Source organism: Scyliorhinus torazame, chromosome 15 (assembly GCF_047496885.1).
Source record: "Scyliorhinus torazame isolate Kashiwa2021f chromosome 15, sScyTor2.1, whole genome shotgun sequence".
Classification (NCBI taxonomy): Eukaryota; Metazoa; Chordata; class Chondrichthyes; order Carcharhiniformes; family Scyliorhinidae; genus Scyliorhinus; species Scyliorhinus torazame.
The window spans coordinates 72,685,204-72,712,346 of NC_092721.1; the positions used below are offsets into that span (position 1 = coordinate 72,685,204).

The 27,143-nt window shown below is 47.8% G+C and overlaps 1 protein-coding gene across 2 annotated transcripts in view; it reads right to left on the reverse strand.

Annotated features, from left to right (window-relative positions):
* The window catches only part of cnmd (chondromodulin), a 100,872-nt gene that overhangs the window by 19,511 nt on the left and 54,218 nt on the right, over positions 1-27,143 (reverse strand). For both annotated transcript variants that reach the window (XM_072476306.1, XM_072476307.1), the window contains exon 6: positions 21,301-21,548. In XM_072476306.1, the coding sequence (XP_072332407.1) occupies positions 21,301-21,548 (248 nt within the window). The remainder of the gene's footprint in view (positions 1-21,300; positions 21,549-27,143) is intronic.

Here is a 27,143-nt window from a genome sequence, read left to right on the forward strand (position 1 = left end):
GATGCCATCAACCAGGAGCAAAAAGGCTAGCAGCCACAAGAAGAAGCCTGTTTCTCGATACAGCCACACTCCCCCCAAGCCTGTGAGGCACCCATGTTCCACTTGCATCCTTGCCCATAACATTTGGAGTTTTTATCCACACCCTTCCAATACACAATGTGGTATCCATTTGACCCCCTTGTTTGTGAGCTTTTCATGCAGTATTGTCAGGCTCCAGCTACCAGCTGTCCACCCCCCCCCGCCCCCCCCCCCCCCCCCCCCATCCTCCCTCTCCCCGGTCATCCCTCTGCCTGCCATTGTGAGTCTTTTCCCTTCCCACACCACGCTCCTTGCACAGTTCTCCTTCCATATTGCACCCCTTGTTTTTATTAAGCCTCCACCAACATCTGTGCCACCGCATCACGTCACATTCAACCCACGGTCAGGCTTTGGACCTGATGCATGATCAATCACTACTGAAGCGAGATTGTAGTCCAATTGAAGGCTTTAATGAACAAATAGTTATCCCAGCAGCTCCGGTGCAGAATGACTGCTGTGGGTGAAACACAAACACCTATGCCCCGCCTGCTGGGCGGAACCAGCAGGCAGGTTCTACCACTCATAATACAGTATAAGGTACATCCCACCTAGGTACCGCGATACCCCTAATATAGCCTACCACATTCACCCCCTGTCTAAAAAAGAGTTCGGCGGCGGTGGTGGCCTTGCTTTTACAGTGGTAGAGGTTATAGCGGTACCCTTCGGTGCCTTTACATGCAATACACAAATTTACAGGCAATTATTTACAAGTTCGTTTTACAATGAAACTATCAGCCGGTCGGGGGTCCTGGTCGTCATCTGCGATTGTCGCAGTCCCGGCGGTGATGCTGGCGTCGGCTCAGGCATCCGTGGCTCTGGGAGCGTGTCGTCTTCAGCTTCATCACATCCGGATGGGGTCAGTGGGAGGACGAATCCTCCTGGGAAGGGGGCTGCGGTGGTGTGCGCCAGTGAAAAAATGGTTGGGATTGGTGGGGGTGTGTGGGTGGGGATCCAGCGGGGGCCAGGTCCCGGAGGGTGACTATGTCTTGTCAGCCGTTTGGGTGCGCCACATAGGCGTACTGGGGGTTAGCATGGAGGAGATGTACCCTCTCGACCAGTGGGTCCGACTTGTGGGCCCGTACGTGTTTGCGGAGTAGGACGGGTCCAGGGCTGCCAGCCATGTTGGGAGCGAGGTCCCCGAGGAGGACTTCCCAGGGAAGGCAAGGAGACGTTCATGAGATGTTTCGTTGGTAGTAGTGCACAGTAGTGATCGGATGGAGTGAAGTGCATCGGGGAGGACTTCCTGCCATCGGGACACTAGGAGATTCTCGGACCGTAGGGCCAGTAGGACGGCCTTCCAGACCGTCCCGTTCTCCCTCTCTACCTGCCCATTTCCCCGGGGGTTGTAACTGGTCGTCCTGCTGGAGGCAATGCCCTTGCTGAGCAGGAATTGACGCAGCTCGTCACTCATGAAGGAGGACCCCCTATCGCTATGGATGCAGGCGGGGAAACCGAAAAGGTTAAAGATGCAGTGGAGGGCTTTAATGATGGTGGCAGCCATCATGTCGAGACGGGATGGTGAAAGGGAACTGGGAGTACTCATCAATCACGTTTAAGAAATACGTGTTGCGGTCAGTGGAGGGAAGAGGCCCTTTGAAATCCATGCTGAGGCTTTGAAAGGGGAGGGAAGCCTTCACCAGGTGTGCTTTCTCTGGCCTGTAGAAGTGCAGTTTGCACTGCGCGCAGATTTGGCAGTTTCTGGTTACGGCCCTGACCTCCTCGATGGAGTCGGGCAGATTGCGGGTTTTAACAAAGTGGAAGAACCGGGTGACCCCCGGGTGGCAGAGGTTGCCGAGGAGGGTCCGGAGTCAGTCTACTTGTACACTGGCACAAGTGCCGCGGGACAGGGCATCAGGAGGCTCGTTGAGCTCCCCGGGATGATACAAGATCTCGTAGTTATAGGTGGAGAGCACGATCCTCCACCGTAAGATCTTATCATTCTTAATTTTGCCCCGCTATGCATTGTCAAACATGAAGGCTACCAACCATTGGTCAGTGAGCAGAGTGAATCTCCTGCTGGCCAGGTAATGCCTCCAATGCCGCACAGCTTCGATGATGGCTTGGACTTCCTTCTCGATGGAGGAATGGCGGATTTCTGAGGCGTGGAGAGTGCGTGAAAAGGCCAATTGGGGACCCACTGGGCGTAATAAGAAAAGAAGCCCAGGTAACAATTCAGAGCCTTGGGGCAGGGGGGAGGGGAAACTCCATGAGGGGGCGCATGCTTTCGGGATCTGGGCCTATGGCTCCATCATGCACTGCATAGCCGAGGATAACTAGGCGATCGGTGCTAACACGCATTTGTCCTTGTTATAGGTTAAGTTAAGGATTTTTGCGGTATGGAATAATTTGCGGAGGTTGTTGTCGTGGTCCTGCTGGTCGTGGTCACAGGTGGTGACATTGTCGAGGTACGGGAACGTGGCACGCAGACCGTACCGGTCAACCATTTGGTCCACCTCCCGTTGGAAGACCGAGACCCCATTTGCGACACCAAAGGGAAGCCTTAGAAAGTGGTAGAGCCGCCCATCTGCTTCGAATGCAGTGTACTTGCGGTCGCCAGGGCGAATGGGGAGCTGGTGGTAGGCTAATTTAAGGTCTACTGTGGAGAAAACCTTGTATTGCGCTATCTGGTTGACCATTTCAGATATGTGGGCAGTGGGTACGTGTCGAGCTGCGTATACCTGTTGATGGTCTGACTGTAGTCTATGACCATCCTATGTTTCTCCCCGGTCTTTACAACCACCACTTGAGCTCTTCAGGGGCTGTTGCTGGCTTCGATAATGCCTTCCTTTAGTAACCATTGGACTTCCGACCTAATGAAGGTCCGGTCCTGGGCACTGTACCATCTGCTCCTGGTGGCGATGGGTTTGCAATCGGGGGTAAGGTTTGCAAATAGGGAGGCGGGTCGACCTTGAGGGTCGCGAGGCCGCAGACAGTGAGGGGGGGGTATGGGGCCGCCGAATTTGAACGTTAAACTTTGCAGGTTACACTGGAAGTCCAGTCCCAGGAGTGTGGCAGCGCAGAGTTGGAGGAGGATGTAGAGTTATTGAACTCCACGCCCTGGACCGTGAGGTTGGCTATGCAGTACCCCCGGATCTCCACAGAGTGGGATCCAGAGGCCAGGGAGATCATTTGTTTAATCCGGTGTACAGCGAGGGAGCAGTGTCTTACCGTATTGGGATAGATGAAGCTCTCCGTGCTCCCAGAGTCGATCAAGCAGGATGTCTTGTGCCCGTTGATGAGTACCGACGTCGTAGCGGTTGAAAGCGTTCGGGGCCGAGACTGGTCCAGTGTCACTGAGGCAAGTTGTGGCAGAAGCTGAGATATCTCGTTGGGCGATACACGGCCACCCGACTCGGGGTCCTGAGACATCATCCAAGATGGTTGCCCCCATGAATCACACATGGCCTGTGAGGAGAGAAATGGCAGCGGGCCCGGTTCGCCTGTGGAGACAGCGGCAGCCGACCGGGCCTGGCATACTGCCACGAGGTGCCCCTTCTTCCCGCAGCCCTTGCAGATTGCGGATGGGGCCGGGCAGTGTTGCCGGGGGTGTTTGTTTTGCCTGCAAAAATAGCATCGCACCCCCCCCCCCCAGCGTTTCCTGGATGCCGCACTGCGCAAGCTTGTGGGGAATTTAGGGGTGCTTTGGAATCGGCTGCGGGTGGGGTTCACCCTGTCCATGCGGGATGCGGGTACCGCGCGGTCGGGAACGTAGGCCTGGGCATTGCGGGAGGCTACATCTAGGGAGTGCGCAAGTTTCCGTTCCTCTTTAAGCCCTAGCGTGTCGTTTTCCAGCAGTCACTGGCGGATTTTAGAGGACAGCATGCCCACAACAAAAGCATTACGTATTAAGAGTTTGGCGTGGTCATTGGCTGAGACTTGTGGACTGTTACAGTTTCTACCTAACACTAACAATGCACGGTAAAAATCGCCCAGTGATTCCCCTGGGATCTGCCATCTGGTAGCTAAAAGATGCCGAGCGTATACCTGATTCACAGTGCGGACGTAGTGCTCTTTTAACAAAGTCATTGCATCCTCGAAACCGTCCGCGTCTTCGATAAGCTTGTAGATTTCTGGGCTCACCCTTGAGTGGAGGACTTGCATTTTCTGTTCCTCCGTGGGGGTAGTCGGGGCCATCCTGATGTACCCGTTGAAACATGCCAGCCAATGTTTAAAAGTTGCTGCTGCATTTGCCGCGTGGGGGTTGATTTGTAGACACTCTGGCTTGATGCGGAGAGCAGCCATTCTTCAATCTTGTTCATTAAATTGATGCACGATCAATCACTACTGAAGCGAGATTGTAATCCAATTGAAGGCTTTAATGAACAAGTAGTTACCCTAGCAGTTCCGGTACAGAATGACTGCTGTGGGTGAAACACAGACTCTCATGCTCCGCCTGCTGGGCGGAACCAGCAGGCAGGTTCTACCACTCATACTACAGTATAAGGTACATCCCACCTAGGTACCGCAATACCCCTAATATAGCCTACCACATGACCTTTGTTGCGGTGATTACCTGAGGCCCGGAGCACAATGCTTTCCAGATAGACACTTGTGTGTGGCACCAGAGGGATGGAGATCTCTGTTCTCTCCAACCCCAGGTTGCAGTACTGAACCCAGTAGTGACACAGAAGGGTGCATGGGTCCAGCAGCATAGTTCATGAAGGCCAGGTTGGCATGGAGATGGATGGCAGGAACTGTCACGGCAGAGTGGTGAACAGTAAGACCATAAGACATAGGAGCGGAAGTAAGGCCATTCGGCCCATCGAGTCTACTCCACCATTCAATCATGGCTGATTTCAACTCCATTTACCCGCTCTCTCTCCATAGCCCTTAATTCCTCGAGAAATCAAGAATTTATCAACTTCTGTCTTAAAGACACTCAACGTCCCGGCCTCCACCGCCCTCTGTGGCAATGAATTCCACAGACCCACCACTCTCTGGCTGAAGAAATTTCTCCTCATCTCTGTTCTAAAGTGACTCCCTTTTATTCTAAGGCTGTGCCCCCGGGTCCTAGTCTCCCCTGCTAATGGAAACAACTTCCCTACGTCCACCCTATCTAAGCCATTCATTATCTTGTAAGTTTCTATTAGATCTCCCCTCAACCTCCTAAACTCCAATGAATATAATCCCAGGATCCTCAGACGTTCATCGTATGTTAGGCCTACCATTCCTGGGATCATCCGTGTGAATCTCCGCTGGACCCGCTCCAGTGCCAGTATGCCCTTCCTGAGGTGTGGGGCCAAAATTGCTCACACTATTCTAAATGGGGCCTAACTAATGCTTTATAAAGCTTCAGAAGTACATCCCTGCTTTTATATTCCAAGCCTCTTGAGATAAATGACAACATTGCATTTGCTTTCTTAATTACTGACTCAACCTGCAAATTTACCTTTAGAGAATCCTGGACGAGGACTCCCAAGTCCCTTTGCACTTCAGCATTATGAATTTTGTCACCGTTTAGAAAATAGTCCATGCCTTTATTTTTTTTTCCAAAGGGCAAGACCTCACACTTGCCCACGTTGAATTTCATCAGCCATTTCTTGGACCACTCTCCTAAACTGTCTAAATCTTTCTGCAGCCTCCCCACCTCCTCCATACTATCTGCCCCTCCACCTATCTTTGTATCATCGGCAAACTTAGCCAGAATGCCCCCAGTACATCTGGAGCAGCATAGCACTATGGCAGAAAGGCTTTCTTGCACTCACTTCAAAGTCTCTTGCCAGCTGAGGGCTGTCTTCTGCATGCCACTTTTCTGCACTCGGGTTTGATACCAACGTGATTTGCTGCTGGTGTGACACAAGATTGGAAGACCTGATGGAGACTGGCAGGCAGCTGTTTTAATGAGCAGTCATGAGATGCAAATACATGCAAATTGCATTCACGCCACCAGCAAGTGGAATGACTGACCCTCCATTAACCTGCCATTGGAAGAATTGCAACGTGATTTTACGCCGGGGGGTTTCTGACTTTTTGTTTCCCACGGGATTCTCTGGTCCTGCCTGTCACCAAACCTGCTCTGGGCACGATGGGAGAATTTGTCTTTTCATCTGTGGTGTCAAACTTCCTCTAATGCATCATGGGTTATGTACAACTCCCTCATTAGATAGCAACTTACATATGTGGGTGGTGGTGTGTTTATAGACCATTCAGGGGGTCTGGGTTGCTGTGGCAACATGCACATTGTAGTTTAGAGCTATGGAAAATGGTGGCAGAAGCCCCAACTCTCTTTCCATCATATGGCTCACCTGGAATATCTCCTGCTCTTGCCACAGGCATGTCCTGGAAGAATATCTACCTTCCTTGGCTATCAAGTCCCATGGTGGCAGGAACCAGGAACTTCTGAGATAGAGATGCTACCCACTGCATCACAAGACTTTTCCTCTATATGTGGCAACATCCAAAACCAATTCAGTATAACATATTCAATCAAATAACCAAGCTATTTATAAAAATATTTTGTTGATCGCTACTAATATGAACATTATTAGTGCAAACTTTGGTTGTGCAGCCCCCATATTTCCGATGTTGCAGACGCTGTTTTGGTACCAAAATGGCCAATGGGTCATGTGCACATATTGCTGATGTGGGCCATGGCAAATTCCATTTCAGATATCATTAGTGCGGGGGTGGGGAGCGGCACCAGAGGCACAATGTGGCAGATCCTGATGTCAGTCACCATGTGCGACTGATTTGATGCCAGCTGTACCATTTTGCCTTTGGCATTACAACTAATGTCCTCTCTTCATCAAACATAGCTGAACACATACTGAGGAGTGGGAAGACCTTCCCCTCCCCAACCTGCGCTATCTAAAGTGATCATCAACAAGTTTCAGTATACCTGCTGGCTGATTCTACTATATACTTCTCAGTTAGTACATGTGCTTGGTGTTTTGTGCTGGTAAAAACTTTGGCTTTGACTTCAAAGGTTCCTCTTAGACCATTTGGTCCCAGTCTTGGGTGATGCAGTCGCAAATCGTATGGCCTGCTGCATGATAGAGAGAAAAAGCAGAGCCAGCACAGATGCAGGCAAGTTACTTGAAGAGGGAGTAGGACAAAGTGGAGAAGGATGTCAGTAGGAGGTCACATGCATCCACAGCAATTGTCACACTTCATTCTCAGCAGAGAATAGTGAGTCAGAAGTCTCTGCCTCACTATGGAGGTGTTCACAGAAACCTGCCACCCATTTCAGATAGAACTGCAGCCAGGAGCATCCGGAATAAGGTGGGTGAACTTGTGGCATGGGTTGGTACCTGGGACTTTGATGTTGTGGCCATTTCGGAGACATGGATAGAGCAGGGACAAGAATGGTTATTGCAGGTGCCGGGTTTTAGGTATTTCAGTAAGCTCAGGGAAGGTGGTAAAAGAGGGGGAGGGGTGGCATTGTTAATCAAGGACAGTATTACGGTGGCAGAAAGGACGTTTGATGAGGACTCGTCTACTGAGGTAGTATGGGCTGAGGTTAGAAACAAGAAAGGAGAGGTAACCCTGTTAGGGGTTTTCTATAGGCCTCCGAAAAGTTCCAGAGATGTAGAGGAAAGGATTGCAAAGATGATTCTGGATAGGAGCGAAAGCAACAGGGTAGTTGTTATGGGGGACTTTAACTTCCCAAATATTGACTGGAAATGCTATAGTTTGAGTACTTTAGATGGGTCTGTTTTTGTCCAATGTGTGCAGGAGGGTTTCCTGACACAGTATGTAGATAGGCCAACGAGAGGCGAGGACGTATTAGATTTGGTACTGGGTAATGAACCAGGACAGGTGTTAGATTTGGAGGTAGGTGAGCACTTTGGTGACAGTGACCACAATTCGATTACGTTTACTTTAGTGATGGAAAGGGATAGGTATATACCGCAGGGCAAGAGTTATATCTGGGGGAAAGGCAATTATGATGCGATGAGGCAAGACTTAGGATGCATCGGGTGGAGAGGAAAACTGCAGGGGATGGGCACAATGGAAATGTGGCGCTTGTTCAAGGAACAGCTACTGCGTGTCCTTGATAAGTATGTACCTGTCAGGCAGGGAGGAAGTGGTCAAGCAAGGGAACCGTGGTTTACTAAAGCAGTCGAAACACTTACAAAGAACAAAGAAATGTACAGCACAGGAACAGGCCCTTCGGCCCTCCAAGCCCGTGCCGACCATGCTGCCCGACTAAACTACAATCTTCTACACTTCCTGGGTCCGTATCCCTCTATTCCCATCCTATTCATGTATTTGTCAAGATGCCCCTTAAATGTCACTATCGTCCCTGCTTCCACCACCTCCTCCGGTAGCGAGTTCCAGGCACCCACTACTACCCTCTGCGTAAAAAACTTGCCTCGTACATCTACTCTAAACCTTGCCCCTCTCACCTTAAACCTATGCCCCCTAGTAATTGACCCCTCTACCCCGGGGAAAAGCCTCTGACTATCCACTCTGTCTATGCCCCTCATAATTTTGTAGACCTCTATCAGGTCGCCCCTCAACCTCCTTCGTTCCAGTGAGAACAAACCGAGTTTATTCAACCGCTCCTCATAGCTAATGCCCTCCATACCAGGCAACATTCTGGTAAATCTCTTCTGCACCCTCTCTAAAGCCGCCACATCCTTCTGGTAGTGTGGCGACCAGAATTGAACACTATACTCCAAGTGTGGCCTAACTAAGGTTCTATACAGCTGCAACATGACTTGCCAATTCTTATACTCAATGCCCCGGCCAATGAAGGCAAGCATGCCGTATGCCTTCTTGACGACCTTCTCCACCCGTGTTGCCCCTTTCAGTGACCTGTGGACCTGTACTCCTAGATCTCTTTGACTTTCAATACTCTTGAGGGTTCTACCATTCACTATATATTCCCTACCTGCATTAGACCTTCCAAAATGCATTACCTCACATTTGTCCGGATTAAACTCCATCTGCCATCTCTCCGCCCAAGTCTCCAAACAATCTAAATCCTGCTGTATCCTCTGACAGTCCTCATCGCTATCCGCAATTCCACCAACCTTTGTGTCGTCTGCAAACTTACTAATCAGACCAGTTACATTTTCCTCCAAATCCTTTATATATACTACAAACAGCAAAGGTCCCAGCACTGATCCCTGTGGAACACCACTGGTCACAGCCCTCCAGTTAGAAAAGTATCCTTCCATTGCTACTCTCTGCTTTCTATGACCTAGCCAGTTCTGTATCCACCTTGCCAGCTCACCCCTGATCCCTTTATCAAGAGGAAGAAGGAGGCTTATGTAAAGATGAGACATGAAGGTTCAGTTAGGTCACTCGAGAGTTACAAGTTAGCTAGGAAGGACCTAAAGAGAGAGCTAAGAAGAGCCAAGAGGGGACATGAGAAATCTTTGGCAGGTAGGATCAAGGATAACCCTAAAGCTTTCTATAGATATGTCAGGAATAAACAAATGACTAGGGTAAGAGTAGGGCCAGTCAAGGACAGTAGTGGGAAGTTGTGCTTGGAGTCCGAGGAGATAGGAGAGGTGCTAAATGAATATTTTTCATCAGTATTCACACAGGAAAAAGACAATGTTGTCGAGGAGAATACTGAGATTCAGGCTACTAGACTAGAAGGGCTTGAGGTTCATACGGAGGAGGTGTTAGCAGTTCTGGAAAGTGTGAAAATAGGTAAGTCCCCTGGGCCGGATGGGATTTATCCTAGGATTCTCTGGGAAGCTAGGGAGGAGATTGCTGAGCCTTTGATCTTTAAGTCATCTTTGTCTACAGGAATAGTGCCAGAAGACTGGAGTATAGCAAATCTTGTCCCCTTGTTCAAGAAGGGGAGTAGAGACAACTCCGCATCTTTGGGGGCCGAGCCCCAACATTGAGGGGCTAGGCCGGCGGCGGAGGAATTTCCGCCCCGCCAGCTGGCGGAAATGGCGTTTGTTGCCCCGCCAGCTGGCACGGAAATGCGGCGCATGCGTGGGAGCGTCAGCGGCCGCCGACAGTTTCCCGCGCATGCGCAGTGGGAAGAGTCTCTTCCACCTCCGCCATGGTGGAGGACGTGGCGGAGGCGGAAGGGAAAGAGTGCCCCCACGGCACAGGCCCGCCCGCGGATTGGTGGGCCCCGATCGCGGGCCAGGCCACCGTGGGGGCACCCCCGGGGTCAGATCGCCCCGCGCCCCCCCCCAGGACCCCGGAGCCCGCCCACGCCGCCTGGTCCCGCGGTAAATACCAGCTTTGATTTACGCCGGCGGGACAAGCAATTTCTGGGTGGGACTTCGGCCCATCCGGGCCGGAGAATTGAGCGGGGGGTCCCGCCAACCGGCGCGGCCCGATTCCCGCCCCCGCCCAATCTCCGGTACCGGAGACTTCGGCGGGGGCGGGGGCGGGATTCACGGCGGCCAACGGCCATTCTCCGACCCGGCGGGGGGTCGGAGAATGACGCCCAGGATGTATAATCATCTGGAAAGGAATAATTTGATTAGAGATAGTCAACATGGTTTTGTGAAGGGTAGGTCGTGCCTCACAAACCTTATTGAGTTCTTTGAGAAGGTGACCAAACAAGTGGATGAGGGTAAAGCAGTTGATGTGGTGTGTATGGATTTCAGTAAAGCGTTTGATAAGGTTCCCGACGGTAGGCTACTGCAGAAAATACGGAGGTATGGGATTCAGGGTGATTTAGCAGTTTGGATCAGAAATTGGCTAGCTGGAAGAAGACAAAGGGTGGTGGTTGATGGGAAATGTTCAGACTGGTGTCCAGTTACTAGTGGTGTACCACAAGGATCTGTTTTGGGGCCACTGCTGTTTGTCATTTTTATAAATGACCTGGAGGAGGGCGTAGAAGGATGGGTGAGTAAATTTGCGGATGACACTAAAGTCGGTGGCGTTGTGGACAGTGCGGAAGGATGTTACAAGTCACAGAGGGACATAGATAATCTGCAGCGCTGGGCTGAGAGGTGGCAAATGGAGTTTATTGCAGAAAAGTGTGAGGTGATTCATTTTGGAAGGAATAACAGGAAGACAGAGTACTGGGCTAATGGTAAGATTCTTGGCAGTGTGGATGAACAGGGAGATCTCGGTGTCCATGTACATAGATCCCTGAAAGTTGCCACCCAGGTTGAGAGGGTTGTTAAGAAGGCGGACGGTGTGTTAGCTTTTATTGGTAGAGGGATTGAGTTTCGGAATCATGATGTCATGTTGCAGCTGTACAAAACTCTGCTGCGGCCGCATTTGGAGTATTGTGTGCAATTCTGGTTGCCGCATAATAGGAAGGATGTGGAAGCATTGGAAAGGGTGCAGAGGAGATTTACCAGAATGTTGCCTGGTATGGAGGGAAGATCTTATGAGGAAAGGCTGAGGGACTTGAGGCTGTTTTCGTTAGAGAGAAGAAGGTTAAGAGGTGACTTAATTGAGGCATACAAGATGATCAGAGGATTGGATAGGGTGGACAGTGAGAGCCTTCTTCCTCGGATGGTGATGTCTAGAACGAGGGGACATAGCTTTAAATTGAGGGGAGATAGATATAGGACAGATGTCAGAGGTAGGTTCTTTACTCAGAGAGTAGTCAGGGCGTGGAATGCCCTGCCTGCAACAGTAGTGGACTCGCTAACACTAGGGCATTCAAATGGTCATTGGATAGAAATATGGACGATAAGGGAATTGTGTAGATGGGCTTTAGAGTGGTTTCACAGGTCGGCGCAACATCGAGGGCTGAAGGGCCTGTACTGCGCTGTCATGTTCGATGTTCTATGTTCACAGCAGGACAAGGACAGCGTGGTATGTAACTGTGGAGATGCCTGTGGTTATCAACTGTGATGTATTGAGCGCCTTCCACGATGGAGCAGGTGATAACTGTAACATCTCTCATTTTGTCCTCCACTGTTGTATAAGGGTCCATTTGTGGCTCTGTAAGCAAAGAGAATTAAATGCATTTAAACCTCTCTTGCTCATGAAAGGCAGACAGGATGACCATCCGGCTTTGCCAATACTGTAGGCTTCCCCAAGGTGCGGGATGCACATCAGCCACTTTGTAGGTGTTGCATGCCATTCTTAAGACATACCAGAATCATAAGAGATTAACTCCCTCAACATCCAGCTGGTATGTGACCATATGCAGTGCATCATGGTGTTCAGTGCTCATCACACTAGCAGCAGTTATGAACAGAAGGACACCAAATGCCTTTATTTTGTGGTGGTCCATTGTAACATCATCATTCGAGCCACGAGTGGCTACAGGACAGCAAAGCCTATCCGCTGGCCACCTGACGCATGACTCCAGCTCGCAACTCAAGCACACATGGGAAGTAGGCATACAACATGGCTCTTGCTCATGTTGCCATATGGAATCTGATCAAGAGGAACATCAGGGTGCTTAAACATGCTTTTGTTGCCTGGACCATTCTGGAGGAGTGGTGCAGTACAAGTCAGAATGTGTTTCAAGATTTATCAACGTCCGCAGCATGATACACAACTTTGCCATCATGAACTCTTGCAAGCAGGTAGGCAGAGAGCAGTTGAAGAACAAAAGGAGAAACCAATGCAGCTTTTCTGATGTGAATACTCTGTTAGATTAGGTCGTGATTATTAAGGCACATTTAGTTCACCGCCTAACTCTGTTCGATCGTGATCAACATAGTCCTTGAAAGGGGCAAATATGAAACAGCTAGTATGCTTCTGGATTTTAGGCAAAATTGACTTCACTGATGAAACAAAGATTATTCACTATGAACAGGCAAGTCTGATAATGCGTAAAATTAGAAGATTAGTGAGAGATAGTCAAAAACTAATTTAATGTGATGAAGAAGGAGTTTATACCCCTGAGGAGCAAGAGTTCTAGAAGCCAAAACAAATCATGAATGACTAAGAGGTAAGAGATATGGGGCAGGATTTTCTGACCGTTAACACCAGCGGAATCTTCCGGTCCCACTGACGGCACACCCTTGCCGCTGGTTTCCTGGCAACAAGGGTTGCATTCAACGGAAAACTAGAAGATCCCGCTGCCGGCCAATGGCAAGCTGTCCTCCGCTGCTGTAAAATACATGGCGGGTTGCACGGAAAATCCCTCCCAACTTAAAACTAAAAGGGAAGCAAAAAGTGCACAGGTTCTGATGAATGAAAAAGGTACGAAGAATAGCAAAATGTGACAAAACAGACTGTGAGAGATACAAAGAGGGAGTGTGAAAAGAAACCGATGAGGGAAATCAAAATCAACACAAGCATTTGTTTGAATTATTTCAGGGAAAATAGGGTGGTCGGGCGCAATGTGGGCCCCTTGAAAACAGGCGGACATGTGGAATAATTTGTGCCAGTATTTATAGTAAATGAGATTTTCAAAAATTTTCTGATGCGACACGATTGACATTACAAAATTGATAAAAGAAAGCATAATTATTTGTATTTCTTTGCACAAGATGATAATGACATTTTCAGCACTTTTGTCTGAAGGAGTCATTACAAAATCCTTTCTCTTATACTTTGATTCAGAGGCTGGTAGACATAGTGGGGTTTTGATGTTTATAAGTGTTGATATGGCCTCTGGAAATGTGACTCGGAATCATTTGCTCTGCAGGCTTTCTGTTATTGTGTGCATTTAGATCCAGGACAGATTTTTGATACGTTTCTGTAAGTATAATTTGATTGTGGAATAATGTTAAAATTAATCCTTTCTTCTTTGGCAGAATTCTTCTTGGTAAATTGATTTAGGAGCTGGATTCTCTGGAACCCCAGCCAAGTGTTTCTTGGCCACACGCAGTTCACTTTGAACTGCGCGTGGGATTGTATCCTCCTTACTCTTGTCAATGGGATTTACCATTGAAACCAACCTACAACGCGGCAAAACCCACAGGCGAGGGTGCGCTGTCAGTGGGAAAAGTGAATCCCAACAACCGGAGAATTCCGGTTTTAAACTTTGCAGGCTGACTTTATTCACTGTTATTTAAATTGTTCCCTGTCTCAGAGAAGTTCAGCTGAATGCTACAGGTCAGTTTTAGGGTCGTGAGGTTAATCCCCAGGAAGAAAGAACACATGGACTTTCATCCATGTGCAACATGAATTCAGCAGGTACATCACCAACGTTGTAGATCACAAAATTGCCTCTTTTTCAAAAGCTTTCCTTTCTGGGAGCCTGGGAGTTGGAGAAGAGAGGCTGTGAGCAAGAAGTGGATTAGCTTCAATTTGTATTTTCAATTCTACATTTCCAACTTTAGATCACATCTGTGTGCAACCTCTCAAAGATTCCTCATTAGGGAGTCACAAACACATGATGGCAGACTACAAACTGATCATTAACAGTCGTGTTCCATGTGAATTTTTGAAATATTCTGTCCGTCAGCTTTTTTTTTTGATTCTTCAATTCTGCTTCAATTGTCTCTGTTTGCTGCTATTTTCGAAGTTATATTATTCGAGGAACCCGATGGCTCCATGGGAAGCAGAATAGTGAAAAGTGACTATATAGCTTCACTATCCTTAACAGCATAAAAGATTGGTCCACTTATTACTGGTTTACATTCTTCCCATTTTTGTTATAAGGCCCAGAGGGAACGTTCTAATGATTTGCTTAGTTCATCGGGGCAACGGATACTTTATTTCTTCCTATCAGATGTTGGTCATTAAATCTTTTGATTGAGATGCAACATACTTTATTTTCCTTAGTGTTTGTTTCCGGAAGAAAAATATCCATTTCCTCATTTGTAAACATTTGATGTCGACTTGTCTTGACAGCTGGTTGACTTGATAGCAGCTCCATCATTATCTTTGTAGCCACCTTTTCAGAGAAGGCCCGGAACATTTGTTCTAATTATGTTTGGTGGATCACATTCAGGTGGCTCATTGCCAGATGTACCCATTGCGGTATCAGAATCCATATCTAACATCTGATATCTTTGCTGTGTGGACGAGAATATAGCTTAGCAGCTATTACATTTACAGCTGTGTAATGACTTGCCAATATTGACAGTGATAGTGAGGTTGGCGGAGAGCATGTAGAAGCTGACTCGTGGGATACAAGCTTAACGAGCATAGGAAATTTTGAATTATAGTACCATAGAATGATGCCTCACAGAAGGAGGACACCTGGCCCATCATAACTGTGTCGGCTCCTTCAATTAGTCACACTCCCACTCTTTCACACCAGCCTTGCAAATGTTTCCTTTTTCAAGTACTTATCCAATTCCATTTTGAAAGTATTTATTATATCTGCTTCTACCGCCTTCGCCTTCACTGGATCCAACATCATCAATTGTAGTGTAATTTATTTTCCCTCAGATAGCCTCAATTCCCGAATTCCCACCTTCGGGTTGTGCCTGAAGAGGTCGGCACGGCTGTAAGCAGAAGCTTGGCCAAGATTGCGATATTACGTTGGGTGGCCAAATTAGGCCCAGCAGTCCAGCATGAAACATGACTCCCGGTGGGGCTTTCAGTGGGTCGGACTGGGAACACACCAGGCACCACTGGGGACCCAGCGGGTAGTTTAAAAATTGAAAAGGCAGCTCCCTGTGTATTGTTTTTGTCTGATTTATATTCCAAGAACACTTATAGCTAAGCTATAAATGATTTATTAACATTAACTGTGGGTCTATACAAAACAACAGATGAATAACAGTATGATTATACGCAGGCAACCTCTCTCTCCAGCTCTCCTGTCAGTCTGAGGTCACCTGATTCTAACATTCACTTCTTTACTAATGCGACTCCTAGTGATCAATCAGTGAATTACAACACAACCATGATATCACTCACTACACCTTGAAGACTTCAGCAGTTGTGGCGAGGCTGAGGGAGCTGCCGGCACCTTTAATTAGAGGTCTCCCATTGTTTGGCAGTGGCCTGAGCAATTGGTGGTCATGGAAGGTGCAAGGGCGAGTCAAGTGGGCACTCTGCCCGCACCCTCCTCCCCCCCTCTCTGTTTCTCAGAGGAACCCTGCACGAAGAAGTGAATGCTTGGGGGCTTAATGCCTAGGGACGGCGAGAGAAGGCGACCCACCTGACCAAAAAGGCTTGGTCAGAGGTTGTTACCAAGGTGAGTGGGCATGACATGAAACGCCGCAAGTGGCTTAAGTGCCACAAAAGGTTAAATGATCTTCTGCGGTTGGCAAGGGTTAAGTGCAGAGATGACATGGAGCTGTGTAGAGAGATGTAGTCAGGTCTCCGTTCCTCTGGGCGGTCAGGGGTCTAAGAGTGTGTATGTCAACTTGCACTGAAGCCTGTTTTGTCAGGGCTGGGATGTCAGCCCGATTGGCCTCAGCTCATTGTAAGGTGAGATGTAACACGGTGACACTGCCCAGTTAATGCCCGGGTATTTGGGGGCTGGAATGGACCTTCAGGGAGACAAAGCACTAATGAGGCTTTTGATTTTTCCTAATCAGGAGAAGACAAGCCATAAAAGACAAGCGGTGGAGTGCTGAAGAATAGGTGGTGGTGTTCCCAATCTCGATGTCCTCACCAAGCAAGAAAGCAATGCACTGAAACTGGAGCACCACTGGCCTGCTCGCCCCTCTGGTTGTGGTCAGGCCTTGGATAAAAGTAAGAGGACAGACTGTAGATGTATGTGCGGTGGGTGCTGGAAACATTACAGTGTCTTCTGATCAGGAAGTGAACTGTCGCAGTCAGAGTGCCCATTGAAGCTCCAATGCAGATGGCATCAAGCAACATCTCTCCATTGTCTTCTCAGCCGGTCTAGCATACAGTGACTACGATGATTGAATTTACTGATATTTTGGCGGACCGGTGGCGACCACGTGGTGAGCGGGGAGACAAAGAAGGACTCCCGTCCAGACCAGGAAACTTCTCTCGCGAACCCCCCTGATCCAGGGTGAGGGAAGGGAAAAAAGGAGAAGGAGAAGGAGAAAAGAAAGAAAGAAAGAAAGAACCACAACAAACACCCCCACAAAAAACAAAGGAAACCCGAAGCCTGAGGCAGGCCCAGCGAGAGCAGAGGAGCGGGGGAAGGAAGAGCCACCTCAGGGTACGGAACAGCAGCAGGGAAAGAGAGAGAGACAGACAGAAGGCTGGAGGAAAGAAAAACACCAAAGCAAAGGGACAGCGAGATGCAAGCAGCAGCAGCAGCGAGCGAAAGGTGCATGAGCGGCGGACGCGCAGGCAGGCGGTCCCACAAGACGAGATGGAGGATCGAGCGAGCCTGAAAGGGAAAAGGGTGGCGGACCAAACAGCGGAGCGGGAGCAGGACGCAGCGACTAGCATAAAGGAGGCGTCCTGGTCGGAGGTCCATGCAATGATAAAGGAGGCGCTGGCGGAGACGACGCACAAAATGCAGCAGACCATTGAGGGTCTGGAAAGGAAAGTGGAGGCACAGGAAAAACAATTCTGGAGTTGGAGAGGGCCGCCTCGGACCAGAGCGACAGGGTGAAAACCCTAGAAGCTGAAGTGAAAAGGTAAGTAACATCCCAGGGAAGCCGAAGAGGGAAAGTGGAGGACCAGGAAAATAGGTCCAGATGGCAGAACATTAGAATAGTGGGTCTGCCAGAAGGGATAGAGAGCAGAGACCCAACAGGCTACATCACCCAAATGATGGGCAAGCAAGTGGGAAAGGAGATAGTCCCAAACCCACCAGAAATAGACAGGGCACACAGGCCGCTCTGACCCAAGCCCAAAGCCGGGGACAAGCCCAGAGCGCTTATCGCAAGGCTGCACCTGTTCCAAGACTGGGAGAGAATCCCAAAGTGGGCCTGGCAAACGAAACAGAGCACGCGGGAAGGGAAGAACATAAGGGTGTATCAGGACATTGGGGCAGACATGGCCAAAAGAGGGGCTGAGTTCAACAAGGCGAAATCAGCACTAACAAAAGGAAGGTGAAATTTGGGATGTTATTCCCGGCCAACCTCTGGGTAACATTTCAGGGGAAGGAGCTGTATACTAACACCCCAGCGGCGGCTGATGGGTTCGTTAGAGCGAACAAACTGGGGGAGGAGCAGACGCAACCGCGATGAAAGACACGGGGACGGAAAAGGAAGGGAAAACCGGAACAAAGAGCGGAAGACAGATCGCAAACAAGGACAATGGGACCATGAACTATGCACATGTGTTTTATGTCTTGCGTGGGACTGTGCTGCCTCATTTCAGAGCTTGTCTCCTCTCTCAATGCACTGGGTGGGGGGTGGAGTGAGGAAAATGAGGGTGAGAAAAGCAAACAGGAGGGCGAGACAAGGGCCAGTAGGAGGAAGGTTAAACAGGGCCAGAACTGGGCGAATACTGGGAGGAGGGCCACCATACTACCGAGGAGGGCCAGCATGGGAGGGCAGGAAGGAAGGAGGGCCGCGGCGCGTCTCTCAGGGGAGAGGGAGTGCCTGGCACAAGAAGGGGAGGGAGGGCAGAAGCGGCGGGGGGAGAACACAGGGGGAGGGGGGCAGAAGGACGGGGGAGAGGAGTTGGGGGAGAGCACAGAACAAAGGAGAAGCAAAGTGATGGGTGAGATAGTGAAGCAGTACAGACATAGGCATGGAGCAAGCGAGGAACCAAGAGGGCGCCGCAAACAGCCTCGGCGGGCATGGAGGAAGTGAGGAACCAAGAGGGCGCCACAAACAGCCACTCGGGAGGGCATCAGGGCGGAGGGAGACCCTGGAGTGCAGGGGCGTACCCACGTGGCATACACACAGCTGGCGGCCATATTGGGTGCCGCTGGACAAAGGGAAATCCCAGAGCGCTGGGGCCCGACCCCATGATGAGAGTGGCGACCCTGGCCATTTTGGACGGCCCCTAGCAAAGGGAAACCCAGGGGCCCGTCCACCAGGTAAGTATGGGTGAGCCCACAGGACCGGTGTTTCAGAAACCCCCCACCAGGATTGTTACCTGGATTGTTCGCCCACAAAAAAAGCCTAAAAGCAGACATAATCTACCTACAAGAGACACACCTGAGGGAGGAGGACCGACTGCTTGTAAGGAAGGGCTGGGTGGGACAGACCTACCATTCATGCTACGGGACGAGGGCTGGGGGGGGGTGGCAATATTAATTAGCAAGAGGACGAGGTTTACGGAAACCAAGACAGTCACGCACCCAGGGGGACGGTACGTCATGGTCAGCGGTGTCCTGGAAGGGGCACCGGTCGTATTGGTAAATGTGTACGCTCCCAACTGGGACACAGACTTCATAAAGAAGACCATGGCGGAAAACCTCGGCATTGACACACACAGACTGATTATGGGGGGCGAATTTAACTGCATGCTGGACCCATTGACCGACCGATCAAACCCCAGAACGGGGAAAAAGTCTGGCATGGCTAGGGATCTAGGAGCATTTATGGAACAGATGGGGGCGGTGGACCCATGGAGGTTCCTGCACCCGGGAGAAAAGGAGTTCTTGTTATTTTCGCAGGTGCACAAGGTATACACCCGTATCAACTTCTTTGCAGTGGGGAAATCGGTGCTTCCAGGGATCATGGGAACGGACTACTCCGATTGTTATCTCCGACCACACTCCACATTATATGGATGTGACTTTGGAGACAGGCCGGTCCCAATGCCCCACGTGGAGGCTGGACACGGACCTCCTGGCCGACAAGGCTTTCTGCCAAAAAACATCGCAGGCCATAGACGACTACGGTAATAACAACCAAAACTGTGTGCCCCGTTATTGACCTCCATCTTGAAGGGTTTGCCATTCACATTAAGGACAGTCTCAACAGGATCTGTCATATTCACTTGGACGACATTTAATTGACGCAAGATGAGCTCCTCATTACAGTTCCTTTACACTAGGCACTAGTTGCTGCGTGGACTGCTGCAGTGGCTGCTCCTTTTGATTGGCATCCCTGCCCCCTTTTTGGCCCGACAACGTGCTTGGATGTGACTTCGCCGACTGCATTTAAAACATACAAACTCCTGACAAGGGCAATTCTTCTGGGGATTATCCCCTCCACAACAATTGCAGTCCTCTTCAGCTTGGGGTTGACAACCTAACCAGACCCTTGATTTCGGCGTTTGGTCACATACACAGGACCATGTCTGGTTCCCCACCATGCCTGCTGATCTTGCCACTCGACTTGCGGCCATACCACCTCAAACTAAATTTACTTTCTCTTTAGACACACTCTGGAGTTTACTGGCACCATTTGCTGTGTACTCGATCATCTGCGCGATCTCAATAGCCTTCTCCAGTGTTATTGGGGTTTAAAGCTTCTTTTGCTCACTGAGATCCTGAATTCCACAAAGCAACCGGTGCAAAACATGTTGCTAAGCGTGGTTCCGAACTCATAGTGCTCAGTGAGTTGTCGAAGCTTGGTGATGAAGGCTAAGATGGACCTTCAGAGTCCTCGACTGCCTGAGTTAAATTTGTAACACTGAAGAGTGATCAAGGGGCCTTGTTTTAAAATGCTTCTTCACGAGTCTGATGAAATGGTTGAAGGACTTTGAGTCGGGTGCCTCAGAGAACATTAGATTCCTAATTCCACTTCAGTGGCAAAGTAACAGAACCGTTCTCATGTATTGACTCCAATCCTCAGCCCCCTGGCCCAACGGTTCCAAGTTACCTATGATAGGCATTTTGACTCACTTTTTCTTTGATGAATTGCTGGATCCCAACTTTTCAACAAAGTTTTTCTGGACTTCTCCCTTCTTGGGGCACTTTTTCTTCCCCCCTCAATTTTGCATCACTTCGCTGCGGACAAGTTTTAACCTCGTCGCCAATGTGCTGGTTCGAGGTCACACGCTGGAGGTGTATGGTATAAACCAAAAGGGGTTTATTAGGGAAGTCAAAGGCAAGCGCAATATTGGCACGGAGTAACTATGTACAGGTGCTCACTCCCCAGCTCCAGGGTTTTTTCTGCCAGGCCCCGCACTGGCGTACTATTGGCCGGAGTTTGTGCACTCCCGCGTGATTGGCTCAGACCCCGCCACATGGGCCCACGGGGCCCCCCCCTTAATGGGGCTGTGCTACCACATGATGCTTAGCTGTGAAAAGCCTGAAGGCGATAGAAGGAAAAGACTGAGGGTGATAAGCAATTCCAACTGCATGAAACTGCATAATCAATTTTACTTAATAGAGCTACATCACTTGGAAATTGAGTCCTGAAAGATGAAACCTCCATTGGACCAAACTAGGGAATGTTCTACATGATTGCAGTCAATGTGTTTGCTTTATTGTTAGAAAGGAATTTTGTCCATGGACAATCATAACTGGTGATTAAGGTTGAATTACACTCATATAAAGATGTTTGTTTGTGCATTCTTTGAAACGTTAAGTTGTTTCTGGCACAGATGCCCATGCTTGTCTGGGCTCTGTTACTGGATTAACTGCTATGCAGACTCTTTGTAAAATAATCCAGAATGCTTGAAAGACAGTTCAATACTCACATGATAGGGGTTTTCTGCATTGAAAGTAGATGGCACCCCTTCTTCTTCTGGAACTGTGTCATTTACTCTTTGTTCCAGTCTTGCATCCTGAGCTTGAACATCAGCTGTGTCAATATCGACCTCAGCAGGCGCTCCTGCAATCTGACCATATTCATCTACCACACCGGTATCGTACTCAAACTCGTTGTAGTAAGGATCAAGTATCTGGGGTCTCTCATCAGCCACTGATCTTTTCTTCCTTTGACCTTCTGTGAACACAACAGTAATTACAGAGCAAATTGATTGGCCGCAAGGACGTTTTCTTTTTAAATGTTGAAAACAATGTCATCCATTTTGGGGACTTGGGTTGAATCCAGTCCAGATTTAATGGTACAAAAGTATTTGGTCTCCATTGGCTGTACACAGTCTTAAAAAACCCACAGGGCTCAAGGAAACCATGCCACGTCTTTGAAGAAGTTATCCATTTAGTTACAACCCCTTTGCTCTTTCCCTTACCCCTGCACATTTTTCCTCCAAGTATTTATCCAATTCCCTTTTGGAACTTACTGTTAAATTTGTTTCTGCCAGCTTTCCTGCCAGAGCACTTAGAACCATAGAATCCCTACAGTGCAGAAGGAAGCCATTCGGCCCATTGAGTCTGCACCGACCCTCTGAAAGGGCACCCTGCCTAGGCCAACTCCCCCGCCCTAACCCCATAACCCCACCTAACCTGCACATCCCATGGAAACTAAGGGGTAATTGATCATGGCCAATCCACCTAACCTGCACATCTTTGGACTGTGGGAGGAAACCGGAGCACCTGAGGAAACCCATGCAGACATGGGGAGAATATGTAATCCACACGACAGTCAGCCAAGGTCGGAATTGAACCTGGCACTATGAGCCAGCAGGACAGCACAGTAGCACAATGGGTAGCACTGTTGCTTCACAGCTCCAGGGCCCCAGGTTCAATTCCTGGCTTGGGTAACTGTCTGTGTAGAGTCTGCACGTTCTCCCCATGTCTGCGTGGGGTTCCTCCGGGTGCTCTGGTTTCTTCCCACAGGTCATGAAAGACGTGCTGTTAGATAATTTGGACATTCTGAATTATCCCTTCGTGTACCCGAACAGGCGCCGGAATGTGGCGACTAGGAGCTTTTCACAGTAGCTTCATTCCAGTGTTAATATAAGCCTACTTGTAACAATAAAGATTATTATATAACCACTGTGCCACCATGCTGCCCCATTTCTAGTTCAAAGCAATCCATTGCATAAAAGCAAAGCATCCTATCTCTCTCCACTTGATTCTTTTGTCAATTATCCTCAAGTTATATTCGCTAGCTACTGACCCTCCTGCCAGTGGAAAGAGTTCCTTCTCATCGACACATCAAAGTCCTTTGTTATTTTGGGGAGATCAGGGCAAATGAGGGGAGGTTTTTAAGGAGGAGTTGTTCAGATCTGGAAGCTCTGCCTGAATGGATGGTGGAAGCAGATTCAATAGTAACTTTCAGAAGGGAGCATAGAAACATAGGAATTAGAAGCAGAAGTAGGCAATTCAGCCCTTCGAGTTTGCTCCGCCAATTAACCATGGCTGTTCTCTTCCTGGTCTCAGATTCACCTCCCTGCCTGTTCTCCACATCCCTTTAAACCGTTTTTAAAATCAGAAATATTTCTATCTCCTTCTTGTTAACCATTTAATGATTCAGATTCCACCATGCTATGGAGCATCGAGTTCCACAAATTCACCTCCGTCTGCGAGAAATAGTTTCTCATTTCTCGCCTCTCAATCTACATCTGTGGCCTCTCATTCTAGATTGCCTCAGAAAGGGGAACATTTTGTCTACCTTTACTTTATCAATCCCTCTTAGTATTTTATAGACCTCGATCAGGTCCTCCCTCAATCTTCTAAACTCCAGCGAGTATGAGCCCAAACTGTTCAATCTCTCCTCATCTATCAACCCTTTCATCCCCGGAATCAATCTGGTGAACCTCCTCTGAACTGCCTCCAATGCCACCATATCCTTCCTGAAACAGGGAGACCAAAACTAGACACAATACTCCAGGGAATTGGTTATATAGAGAACATACAGTACAGAAGGAGGCCATTCGGCCCATCGAGTCTGCACCGCCCCACTTAAGCCCTCACTTTCACCCTATCCCCGTCACCCAATAAGACCTCCTAACCTTTTTGGTCACTAAGGGCAATTTATCATGGCCAATCCACCTAACCTGCACATCTTTGAATTATGGGAGGAAACCGGAGCACCCGGAGAAAACCCACGAGAAGGAAATGTTTGTACGGTTATAAACGTAAGTGTGGGGGAGTGGGAGTAATTGGATAGCAGATAGCTAGCACTCGCACGATAAGCTGAATGGGTTCCTTTTGTGTGATATTGCTCTATGTGTCTACAAGAAACAGAAGAAAAACTACACTATCCAGAAAGATACAATCTTCGTCTGGAGACACAAATCATATTATTCAATATAGATAGTTAAGAGTAAGTTTTGTGAGGGCTCACTAAGTGGTGCAAAGCCCCGCTTACGAAAGCATGGAATTTGTTTATACTTTCCATGGACTGTGGGGGTTGCTGGCTAGGCCAGCCTTTGATGCCCATCCCTGACTGACTTTGAGATATGATGAACCTGAGGGTAAATCACAGAGGTATCATCATAGAATTCCTACAATGCAGAAAGGTCTGCACTGACCCTTCGAATGAGCCACCCATTAACACTCCCCTGTCGACCCCGCCCTATTCCCATGTTATGGATGAGGTGTTTTCAGAACCCCAAAATGTATCATGGAGTTCAACCACCCTCCCCCTTTAATGGATTGCTGCTTTTGAAGCACACGGCTTGTTCCCCAGTGTGATATTACAATTATGGACACCTGGTTTTTAACACAAAACAATGTTTATTCCATGAACTCAACTTAACCTTTTGAATAAACATTGGATGCCTTAACACCCCTTACTTCAAAGATAACCCCGAAAATAATACAACGCTAAATAATCCCTCAAAATGTTCCTTCAAACATCCAAAAGGCTTCAAACCTTCAAAACAGTAACACACCAGGTCACAGCATATATATATTTTCTGTTGGATGACAGAGATATATCAGCTTGGTTGACTTCAGCTCCAGCACCTGGCTTTTCTTCCTGCAGCTCTCTGGAAACACACAGACACACCCACGCTGCTCTCTCAAACTGAAAGCAAAAGCAGACGTGAGCTCAGCTTAGCTCCCCCCACCCTCTGACATCACTTCAGTAATATGATCAGCTTCATTTGTTAAAGGTTCATTTCTTCAACATCCAATTCTTAAAGGCACTCTCGCATGACACCTCCCCGCAAGAAAAATAAATAAACCATCAACTTCATGATGGTTTCATTTTTTACTTTTGCACCATCCACTAAGAAATGTACACAGTAAATATACCTTTTCGTTTTTAAAAAAACAACACACGCAAACAGGTATAATAATATAGTCAATTTTTCTTTCTTCTTCTTCCTCCAACCAAAATCCTTCTTGATTGACAGTCTCTTGGAATAAAAAAGTCTCTGCACGATCCATCCATCCTTCTACTCCTCGGCATTACTCTTTAGAATCAGATACTTTAGTTCAATCTGACCCCAGAGCCCCTTGCAATTCTCCAAAACAGGAGCATTGGTGATCACAGCTTTCAGGCAGTCAAATGCCTGTTGAAAGTCTCCTGTCCATTGAAATTTTTAAAATTTTATTCAGCAATTCCGTCAGTGGAACACCCACGCTACAAATCTATTGCAAAGGTTCGATCAAATTCATTCATGCTACGAGATTGCATTATTTCCCTTTGCCTTGAGGGTATCGGAAACTCCTCAAGGAAAGTGATTTGGGCTTCTCCAAATTCACTTTCGGCTAGTTTCATCACCACCCGCCTCCTGAAATCAATCGAAGAACTCCATACGATGTTTTAAATGTTCTTTCCATGTCTGGAAGTTGGAAATAAAAGCAGATTGTCCCACTTTCTCAATGCAATCCTTCAAACGTGGGATAGGATAAGAGTCCGTTCTTGTAACTGCATTCACCTTTCGATAGTCCACACCCAACCGTTGGGTACCATCTGGTTTAGGTACCATCACCATGGGTGAGCTCCATTGGCTGCAACCCACTTCAATTATGCCATTTTTAAGCATACTCTCAATCTCTCTGTTAACCTGTGCCAATTGTAAAGGTGTAAGTCTGTATGGATGTTGTTTGATAGGAACAGCATTTCTCACATCTAGATCATGTATAGCCATTTTCGTACTTCCCAATTTATCTCTACAAACTCGCCCATGTGATATCAATAACTCTTTCAGGTCAGTTTGTTTTTCCTCTGGAAGGTAACTTAACAATTCATCCCAATTTTCAAGAACATCCTCATTTTCCAATTTAATTTGAGGTATGTCAAATTCACAGTCATCTGGATTTGGTTTGTCACTTTGAGTTCGAATCAATAAAATCTCCTTTTCCTCGCCTTCCCTTTCAAAGTACCTTTTAAGCATATTCACGTGACACACTCGGTGAGTCTTCCTTCTATCTGGTGTTTTTTCCACATAATTCACCTCACTTAATTTCCTTTCAATCTGATACAGTCCACAAAGCCTAGCTTTTAAAGGCTCATCTACCACTGGTAACAACACTAAAACTTTATCCCCAATGGCAAAACTACGAACTTTGGATTTCTTGTCTGCTACCCGTTTCATCACATTTTGTACAACTTTCAAATGTTGTCCAGCAAATTCACCTGCTCTATTTAATCGTTCCCTAAAATTTGACACATAATCCAATTGTGTAATTTCCGATTTCTCACCCACCAATTTTTCCTTAATCAATTTAAGTGGTTCTCTTACCTCATGACCAAAAATTAGTTCGAAAGGACTAAATTTGGTAGACTCATTAGGTGCACCCCTAATTGCAAACAATATGAATGGAATTCCTTTATCCCAATCCTCTGGATAATCTTGACAATACGCCCTCAACATTGTCTTTAATGTCTGATACCACCTTTCTAACGCTCTCTGCGATTCAGGATGGCACGCAGTTGATTTAAATTGTTTTATTCCTAAGCTTTCCATAACTTCTTTGAATAACTTTGAAGTAAAATTCGATCCTTGATCCAATTGAATTTCTGTGGGTAGTCCATATTTAGTAAAGAATTTAAGTAACTCCTTCACAATCCTTTTACCTCTAATATTATGAACTGGAATGGCCTCTAGAAACCTAGTAGACACATCCATTATAGTCAAAAGATATTGATTCCCACTTTTTGTTTTAGGAAGCGGTCATACGCAATCAATTAGGACCCTTGTAAAAGATTCCTCAAATGCTGGAATGCGTATTAAGGGCGCTGGCTTTATCACTGCTTGAGGTTTCCCCTATCACTTGACATGTGTGACATGATTGACAAAATTTAACTACATCTTTATGTAGTTCAGGCCAATAAAAATGTTTCTGGATTTCAGCTTGAGTTTTCCTTATTCCCAAATGACCTCCCACTGGTACCTCATGTGCAACTCGCAACACCTCCTTTCTATACCCTACCGGCAATACTACTTGATGAACTTCTGCCCACTTTTCATCCGCCTGCATATGTACAGGTCTCCATTTTCTCATCAAGACATCACTTTTATGGTAATAACACTCTGGTATACTCTCAGATTCCTCTTCCGTATATGCTTTCTGATATATCCGTTTTATTTCTACATCTTTCTGTTGTAACTCCGCCAATTTTCCTGAACTAAAAATATCCGCCTCATCCTCCACCTGTTCTTGTTCTTTTTCAACCATCTGATCAAAAATCGTTTCTGATAATTGCACTTCAACTTCATCTTCGCTCTTTGATTTCTCC